Here is a 10,110-nt window from a genome sequence, read left to right as displayed (position 1 = left end):
TGAATTCGCCTATATATATACACACAGTGTTACAGGCAGCTAGCTACTTGTGTAACCATTTTTTCATTTTTAATGCTATTTAAATTATGTGTCTTTATTAACAAAAGATAAGTTTACAAGATCAACTATGCCATAAAGAATAGTCTAGTCATGATGGATACAAGAAACTACTAAACACAAATGTGTTCATTTAAGCCACATATTACTCAAAATGGGAGATTCCAACAAGTAGTATGACAAAAGAAGATAGAACCATGTATAAAATGCAAATTACTTTCAGGCACAAAACATATGGAGTAGCTCAAAAATTTTCTTGAAATACAAAATAAGTCCTCTGTATGATCAGAACCTCCATGCTCGGTACGATGGCAGTCTGGACTGTATTAACGGTGATGTCCCTATCATCCTCATCACTATCCTCTTGTCTTTCAGAACTGATGCTTCTTCCAACTCCCAACAATGGTGTTTGGAACTAAACCCACCAATAGTCCATGGTAGACAGCATTCAGAAACATCATCGTGCAAGCACTTCCATTATAACTGATGTGATTGCGTCGGGTATTGCTCTAAAGGATAACAAAACCATTGCCATTTTTATCAATAAAAATAAACAATGGCTTGACATCAATATGTCATCACCATGAAGCATATTAGGAACAAGGTGTTAAGTTTCTACCAAAACTACCCAAAAAGCAAACAAACATGTAAACAAACAAACAAACAAACAAAAAATTTCCTTGTTCTTAGATGATCAACATGAAAGCAGGGGTCACTTTTAGATAATTAAGAAATTACACATGCGAAAATATTGATCATGTATCAGGACAACTCGCAAATCGTTCCATGACCTCCACGAGTCGCACAAAGAATTCACATCAAAATAACAAGTATGGAGGCTCAAAAAGGCTCTAATTCCTTATGATTTCTGATCAAAGACATAAGATCGTAAACAATACAAAGAGCTACTCAGGACGATTTTACTCCTTTGGTCCAAGACCAAAACAATTGATGAATATAGATGAAGTTTACTCGTAAATTTATGTCTGAAAGATATCACAGCGGCAGACTAAAGATAATTTAGCTTCAATATTTATTTTAATTTATGTTAAACAGACATAAATAAATTAAATTAAATTAAAATTATTTTAAATAGATCTAAACTAATTAAGTCTGATTTAATTTAATTAATATTTGGATCCAAATCCAACGACCGGGAAGCCATATACTGATCTATGATGATGATCGTATATGCATCGTACCAATAGCTAGGTCAGCCAATAGCTCATGAACTAGTCATGGGCTTGGTAAGCTAGCCTACAGGCTAGAGCTTTTAACCTACGGTTGCAGAGACCGACGTGTGTGAGAAAGCGCGAAACCACCTCGGTTGGATCACTGCCACGCCCCTACCTCTCACCGCCCGGAATGTTCTCCCACTGCCTCGCCTCTCCGCCGGCGCTGCCGCCGACGTCATGCAGCGGGGTCGCGTGCCGTTTCCCTCGCAATGGGACGCCTCTCATCTGTTCTCCTTTCTCCGCTGTGAGTTCTCTCTCCACCTGTTGATTTGAGGTGCTCCGATCGCGAGTAAAGAAAGAAGGACGGGTTTTTTTTTATCTCATTTCGTCCTCAAAATTAAACAATCTTGTTCGAATTGAAACAAAAGGTTCTCTAGAGAGGCTGTTGCAGTTGCAATTCCCATCTATAATGGTAAAGTTGTTTGTTCTTCGAAATCCTTTTGTGTCTCAACAGAAGAGTCTAATTGTTTCGCATTGTCCGCCCTCTTCTAGTTTGAAAGTGGTTTTCTGCTTCCAGTGCACCGTCGATTCCTGGCTCTTGCTTCCGCTTTTAGTACAACTCTTTTTGGTGTAGATTATACGCTTCCGATCAGTGTTCCTTGTCCGTGGACACGGACTACTGTTGTTGTTTCATATATGTGATTTTCTCGTCATCTTGTTGTTTTATGTGGTTAATTAACATTATGACTCGATGTTTTTGCTTTTTCTTGGATCCTTCATGGCTTCTTCATTGTCTCATTCTAATCAATGCTGGCTATGTTGATCCGTGTTTTCTGATTAACTTCCCTCAACCTAGAGAAAAATTGGCAGATGATAAGAACAATAAACAAGTGAAGACTTTTTATCATTTTAGATCTTTGGGTGGAAAACTATTGTGTTTTCATGTTGTAATCTTGTTGAAGTTAAGGCAAATATTTACATCTTTGTATCTTTTTGTGATCTTATATCTTTGATCAGAAATCATAAGGAATTGGAGCCTTTTTGGGCTTCCATACGTAAAGCTTATTTTGATGTGAATTCTTTGTGCAACTCGTAGAGGTCATGGAACCATTTGCGAGTTGTCCTGACACATGATCAATATTTCCTCATGTTGAATTTCTTAATTACCTAAAAGTGACCCCTGCTTTCAGGTTGATCATGTAAGAACAAGGAAATTGTTTGTTTGTTTGTTTATATGTTTGTTTGCTTTTTGGGTAGTTTTGGTAGAAACTGAACACCTTGTTCCTAATATGCTTCTGGGTAAGCCGTTCATGGTTATCACATATTGATGTCAAACCTTTGTTTATTTTTATTGATAAAAATGGTAATGGTTTTGTTCTCCTTCAGAGCAATACCGGACGCAATCACAACAGTTATAATGGAAGTGCTTGCACGGTGAGGTTTCTGAATGCTGTCTACCATGGACTATTGGTGGGTTTAGTTCCAAACACCCAAAAGAATGGAAGGCTTCTATTAGGAGTTGGAAGAAGCATCAGTTCTGAAAGACAAGAGGATAGTGATGAGGATGATAGGGAGATCACTGTTAATACAATCCAGACTGCCATCGTACTGAGCAAGGAGGTTCTGACCATACAGAGGAGCCTCCTGAACCAGGTCTTATTTTGTATTTCAAGAAAAATTTTGGGCTACTCCATATGTTTTGTGCTTGAAAGTTATTTGCATTTTATATATGTTCTATCTTCTTTTGTCATACTACTTATTGGAATCTCCCAATTTGAGTAATATGTGGTGTAAATGAACACATTTGTGTTTAGTTTCTTGTATCCATCATGACAATACTATTCTTCATGGCATTGTTGATCTTGTAAACTTATCTTTTGTTAATAAAGACACATAATTTAAATAGCATTAAAATGAAAAAAATGATTACACAAGTAGCTGCCTGTAACACTGTGTTATGTATAGGCGAATTCATGTTGATTTCAAAATTAATCATAAATCTTCTCAACTTGATGCAGATTGTTGAAAGGAGAGAAATAGCACCATCCACAAAAGATAGTGTTGGTACGAAAGAAAAGGAACCAGCTTCTTACAATCAGAGTAATAGTTCTTTCTCAAACCTTGATGGAGGTAACAATGGAGAGCTTCAGAGAACAAATGACTCTTGGACTTCCTCTGATTATGTTCAGTCAACTGAAGCTGGTATTGTTGATGAGGTGGAAGAACCCATAAATGGCTCAGAAGTTGAACAATCCATGGCTGACGCTCTTGGGCTACTAAGAGAAGCCAACTTAGAGCAATCTCAGTTGACAGAACAAACTACCGATGTTCAGTCAACTGAAGCTGGTGTTGTTAATGAGGTGGAGGAACCCATAAGTGGTTTAGAAGTTCAACAATCCATGGCCGATGCTCTTGGGCTACTAAGAGAAACCAACTTGGAGCAATCTCAGCCTCATGTTACACTCCCAGTTCTTCCTGACAAGTCTAATTCTTATGTTATGAAAGATGAGAACCTTGAGGTCTCTGCAGTAACAATTGTCCAAGCTTTGGACGAGCAACAAGAGGAGTCACCGAAGCAAGGAATCTTGGACTCTTCTCCTGTGGCTAACCCAAATGCCATGAATGTCATAGTGGTAGCTGCGGAATGTGCTCCATGGTCCAAAACAGGTACTCACATTCATCACTTGTTGACATCATATATTTGACATTACAGTCACTTTCTTGATTTCATGCCCTTCTCTTCATCATTTTTCAATTTTTTGCTGTAATTGCGCTTGCTTACCATTGTCAAGTATTAAAATGGGTTGTTTCAACTTGTTTCTTTGAACTGACACTTATTGATGATTTCTTATAGGTGGGCTTGGAGATGTTGTTGGAGAGTTACCTAAGGCCTTGGCCAGGAGAGGGCATCGAGTTATGGTACTTGATCCTGTGACTTATCTTTGCAAGTTGTACTTAGACACAAGTAAAAAAAACTATCGGTGGATTTATTTTTGCCTCTACCTAGCTTGGTGTAGTCAGTTAATTAGTGAATGTGAACAGCCACTTTGAAGCATATCTTCTGGACTTTCTTTTCCATAGGCAACATGAATTGGACCTGCTGATCTGATTTTGTGTAAAGTTGAATTGATTAGCTGATTTCACTGGGTTGCTTTAACAAGTAGACTGATTTGCACACATCTTGTGTATTTAGGTAGTGGCACCAAAGTATGGTAATTATGCTGAACCCAAAGGAGTAGGAGTTCTGAAAAGGTACAAGGTTGATGGGCAGGTATTCATCTTTTCAATGTGATATTGTTGGCAGACATCACATAATATATCTTTACTTAAATTTTGATGTTACTTGTATTTTACAGGACTTGGAGGTTACTTATTATCATGCCTACATTGATTGTGTTGACTTTGTGTTTATCGATAGTCCTGTTTTTCGCCACATTGAAAATGACATATATGGTGGAAACCGACGGGTAATCCTTATTTATGTTAAGTTCATTAAGACATGGTAACCATGTTTTTTTGCGTCTGTTTGTTTCTGAACACTAACTTGAACTTTGTTTTTTGTAGTTTTATAGTTTGACAATGACAATATCAACCAAATCTCATTCCTAGTGATATTTTTTTTAATGTTTAAATGCAGGATATTCTGAAACGGATGGTTTTATTGTGCAGGGCAGCAGTTGAGGTACTTTCCTGAGCATTATTGTGGTTTCTGTTGCTGATGCTATATGGTAGTCATCTATAATTACTAATATTTGGATATCCAAGTGCTTGTCTTACTAGCTTGTGTTTCTTGGAAATGACGATTGATGTATTATTGCATGGGGGTGTGTGATTGCCTTGCTGGCATGGTATTATTGATTGTCATGCCTGTAGGCACAGGCCCGTGTGAGCCAGAATATTTACCAAAACTTGACCGTAGTTGTATGTTGGCTTCTTTGTCATGGTTTGCGATAACACATTCTATATTTTTCTAGCACAATATATTTCAGCCCATGTTGGGGGTATGTCAATCAGCATGGCAACACTTGCATGGAGATATATGATTTTCCTGAAAGATAATGTACACATTAATAAATTCATGGTGCTTTAGTCCATAAGCTTATTAGACTGGTTTCAGATTAAAATTTTGAGTCAAATATAAAGGTTGTGGAAACTTCATAAAGAGACATTATTATACTGAGGATTTGTGATTGTCAAATAGGTCATTTTGTAATTTGAGTACTAAGATTCAAAAATGTAAGCCACTAAATTGCCAAATCTGAGTGAATGAGAACAAAGAGACAAGAATGTACTTGCAGTCCTACACTTGAAGACTTTCATGCAAAAGCATTCATGAAGATGCATAGATTTTATTACTTCTTTAAGATCCATAAACCTTTTATCTAAAACTGTTTGAGCATTCTTAAGAATCTTAGCTAGCATCAACTCAGTAAAGATCAACTATAGTTTCTTTGTAGGCCAGAAATTGTTTTTGTTAATATAGTTCACAATTTATCTACCAAAATATCCCCTTTAACTTAATTGTCACCTGAAGAAGACTGTCTAAGTTGTTTCAGGTTCCCTGGCACATTCCATGTGGTGGTGTCTGCTATGGAGATGGGAACTTGGTTTTTATTGCAAATGATTGGCATACTTCCCTGCTTCCTGTTTATTTAAAGGCATATTATCGTGATATGGGGTTGATGAAGTATGCCCGATGTGTGTTGGTGATACACAACATAGCTTACCAGGTAACAGCAGTTTCTAGTTTCCATTATCACATAAATGCCTTTGTTCCTATGTCATGTATTGTTAATAATTGGGAATGGTCAATTCATATTTAAAAGTTATAAGATACCTCTTGGGCTAAATTGTTGACCAACTAAATTAACCATTGTTGTAACCCAATAAGTGTAGGAAAAGATATTTATGAGGCAAATGAATGGCTTGGTTGAAGTTTATTGCTGATACGGTTCAACACGAGGAATAATTAAACCCATGGTTTTCATCTTGGTTAAGACAATTCAATGTTGAAAACATTCTAGGGTAATAACAGTGCGCTCTTGATCCTTTCTTTGTCCTCATTATTCAGGATAAATGATAATAATGAGATAACTGGTACACTGTGATATTTACAACACCACCAACACCATACTTTACTTGTATAATCACCAGAAGATTCAGCTGAGGATGCCTGAAATAAATTTGATGCTACTGTGTTTATCTGAAGGTATCACAGTCACTTCATGGATGTATATAGGGCGGGCCATATTACTTTTTTACCATAGTCAATGTAGCATTTTTTTGTTCTTCTTTCAATACAAGATAGGAGGTAGAAACAATTCTTCTAATCCATGATCAACTATACAAATTCAAGATAAGCCTTTTCCTTTCCTGGAGATTTAAATTACATCTGTCAGATCTTGCAGCCAGGATCAATGAGCTGGAAAATTTCTTTAAGGTAGATTTATCAGTATGTGGATCTTGTCAATCCTCACAACTGGATTGAAGTGCTATAGGATGAGAGAAGCAAATAGACTCATGTTTCTTGTCCTATCAAGATCTCAGATTGTGTAAGACACTGAATCATAAGAGGTTTTGCAAGGATTTGTTCTCAATGGTCATTATGATATTATCTGAGCCAAAAAGAGGCAATATATGGTAATATGCATTAATCCATAATTATTTGAAATACTATTTACATTTTATTTGATTTTCCAACTAGGTACAAGGCAATGTCTACTGAATCACCATAAGAAGCACAAATTGTGCTACTAATTTTCCACCCAGCAAAAGAATGCTGGTGCTATGTTATAGTGTTTCATCAAAAGCCATCAAAAAATTTGCTCATCATTCTTTAATATTTCTCAAAAATATTTCATAGTCTTTTTAACTTTTTTTAGTATTTAATCTTGCATACTGATCATTGCCCTTTTCTTTTTAATGTCCTACAGATTTTTCTGTTGGTGGAAATTTTGTCAGCTCCTTAGTTATTTAGTTACCTGCTAATATAGTTTTATCTTTCTGCTCATTAATGAACCCTGACCAACAAAATACAACTCCATGATGGACATTCTACACATACATTTCTTGAAAATTGCAGTCTGTTGCCCAATTTTGAAATTGAAATCCAAGACTCTAGTTGTAGGGTGAATGTTAACCACTCTAGTTTGATCCTAAGTTGGTATTTCCAAACAAGATCTGCAAATGCGTGGAAATTTAAAAACTCTTCTTATTTGCCATAAGAAGAGTTGGAATTGGTAACTATATATATAGTGGGGTATTTGAATATGACAGTATCCTCCAGAAGATTCAGCAAAGGGTGTCCAAAATGAAATGTAAGTTTCTCGCATGACTAGCCACTTGATGGACCTTTTGGGTTTGGCTATATACTTCTCTTAACATTGTTGATGTATAGCATTATCTTGTTCCAGTACAATGTAGAATCATCTTTTTATTCAGAAAATGAGGATACAATTTTGGCATTTCCCATGGAGAGTTGCAGCAACATCTGTCATCATCATCAGGTATATTAATTGAGGCTGGTTTGTCTTCCAGGGCCGTGGTCCAGTAGACGACTTCTCCCTTGTGGATTTGCCAGATCACTACTTAGACCTTTTCAAATTCTATGATCCTGTTGGAGGTGAACATTTCAATATATTTGCAGCTGGTTTAAAAACTGCCGACCGTGTGGTTACTGTTAGCCATGGTTATGCTTGGGAACTAAAAACACCCGAAGGTGGCTGGGGCCTGCATGAAATCATTAGTGATAATGACTGGAAATTTCGAGGTATTGTTAATGGGATTAGTACAGAAAGTTGGAACCCTAATTCTGATGTGTACCTAACTTCTGATGGTTACACCAACTTCTCTTTGGAAACTCTTCAATTGGGCAAGGCCCAATGCAAGGCTGCTTTGCAACGTGAGCTTGGTCTGCCAGTCCTGGGTGATGTTCCTATCATTGCCTTTATTGGGAGATTGGACTATCAGAAAGGCGTAGATCTCATAGCAGAGGCCAGGCCATGGCTTGTCGGTCAGGATCTACAGATAGTCATGCTGGGCACAGGAAGGCGAGACCTCGAAGATATGATTCGGGGAATCGAAAGCGCACATCGCGACAAGGCCAAGGCATGGATTGGGTTTTCTGTGAAGATGGCTCATCGAATCACAGCGGGTGCTGACATCCTACTGATGCCATCAAGATTCGAGCCTTGTGGACTGAACCAACTTTATGCGATGATGTACGGAACTGTTCCTGTGGTGCATTCTGTCGGTGGTCTAAGAGACACTGTGCAACAGTTTGATCCACTCAATGACTTAGGCTTGGGTTGGACCTTTGAAAGGGCAGAGGCAAATAGGATGATACAGGCACTGCAGCATTGTTTAGACACATACAGAAACCACAAGAAGAGTTGGGAGAGACTGCAGGTACGAGGGATGACACAAGACCTTAGTTGGGATAATGCTGCTCAGCGCTACGAAGAAGTCCTTATTGCGGCCAAGTACCAATGGTGATTCCCTCTTCCTTGAAAGGCCTGTTGTTGATGGAACCCTATGTTACCAAGCAATGCACAAGATTTTCTGGTGAATCTTCTACATACCTCACTAGTTTGTCATCTCTCGGTGCACGAGTTCATAACCGATCAACCGTTCAGTCGCAAGTTTATCTGTACTGTGTGAAATATGTTATGTATTGTTTTTACAGTTTCCTGTGTGAAATAGATGTTGGAGCAGAATTATCTCTAGCCTGCTGCTGTGATGTCTTTAGACAGTAAGTTTATGAGTAAACTTCTTCCATATCCATCAATTGTTTTCCCTTTTGAAAGATATTGTGGTTGCTTTTCATTTATAAGATTCTGACCTCTGAATTAACAAAGATCTACTCTTTCTGCATTGCTCCATGCAACGTTAAGCATGAATCTCCAACGCAGCGAAGCTTGCATTACTTGAGAGCCTTCAATTGGCATCTTTTGTAAGCTTACGATGATGCAAGAATCATAGCAATCTATCCAACCTCAGCAAGAGTGGAATAGAAGAGTGCAGGGCACACAAGGAACTGTCTATATGTTATGTCAAGCTCATGCGTTAGTGCCCATCACATTGCAAGCACCCGATCAGAGTCTGACATGGGAACGAGGCGGCAACCCAGTGTTGGGCAGCGTGCTTACCATGATTTCGTCCCTCCCCACAGGTTGATTCAAGAGGAAGAGGCGGATACGATCGTCGTTTCTCTCGAAGGCATGCTTTCTGTGTTTCAATTTGATCAGTTCTTTAGATTTGATTAGTAGTAACGAAAACAACAGTATGATTCTTTGAGGAATGTTTGTAGAGATCCAAATCATGCAAAGTAACACAATTCTTCGTTCTATTACATATGCATCCGATACGTTTGATGTGCTTCCATTTTTCAAGCATAGGCTTCGTGAAGGAGGAACTCAACGTACAACTCGACAGCGAGGGGAGAGTAGTTGTCAACGGACAGCGTCCCACGATGGACGGCCGGTGGAGCCGCTTCCGCAAGGAATTCCGAGTGCCGGAGAACTGCGTCCTCGACAAGATCAGTGCCAAGTTCGAGAACGGACTTCTTCATCTTGTCTTCCCCAAGTCCATCACCAAACTTTCTCGGCCAGACGACGGCAGCATCAGGAAACAAGGTGGGGAGGAGGAGAATGAGAAGGTTGGGAAACAAGAGAAGGATCAGGTCAAGGAGGATAAACCAGGGGATGGCGAGAAGAAAGCAGCAGCTCGGGCGGCTAGCCGTGGTGTTGGATTAAGGCTGAGGAAGATGAAGCTTGAGATGGGCGGACAGGAACGTGAACTGCGCGACACCAGGAAGGGGCTCATGCTGTGGCTTTGGCTGTGGCTGCTGTGGTTTCAGTCGGGGTGGGATTGTATCTGA

At 38.8% G+C, this 10,110-nt stretch overlaps 2 protein-coding genes across 2 annotated transcripts; both read left to right on the top strand.

Moving 5' to 3' along the window:
• The first annotated feature begins 1,304 nt into the window (after window positions 1-1,304).
• On the top strand, window positions 1,305-9,012 carry LOC135628791 (soluble starch synthase 2-2, chloroplastic/amyloplastic-like). The gene is made up of 9 exons (XM_065135699.1): window positions 1,305-1,536; window positions 2,619-2,885; window positions 3,251-3,899; window positions 4,087-4,151; window positions 4,426-4,503; window positions 4,589-4,699; window positions 4,870-4,914; window positions 5,789-5,962; window positions 7,770-9,012. Exons 1-9 carry the CDS (start codon window positions 1,423-1,425, stop codon window positions 8,724-8,726), a joined length of 2,460 nt encoding a protein of 819 aa, XP_064991771.1. The 5' UTR covers window positions 1,305-1,422; the 3' UTR covers window positions 8,727-9,012.
• Window positions 9,013-9,702: 690 nt separating this feature from the next.
• On the top strand, window positions 9,703-10,110 carry LOC135629190 (inactive protein RESTRICTED TEV MOVEMENT 2-like). The gene has a single exon (XM_065136381.1). The coding sequence runs from the start codon at window positions 9,703-9,705 to the stop codon at window positions 10,108-10,110; it is 408 nt and encodes a 135-aa protein (XP_064992453.1).

This window comes from Musa acuminata, chromosome BXJ3-1, assembly GCF_036884655.1.
Source record: "Musa acuminata AAA Group cultivar baxijiao chromosome BXJ3-1, Cavendish_Baxijiao_AAA, whole genome shotgun sequence".
In the NCBI taxonomy this organism is placed as follows: Eukaryota; Viridiplantae; Streptophyta; class Magnoliopsida; order Zingiberales; family Musaceae; genus Musa; species Musa acuminata.
This window is presented reverse-complemented; position numbering and strand designations above follow the sequence as displayed.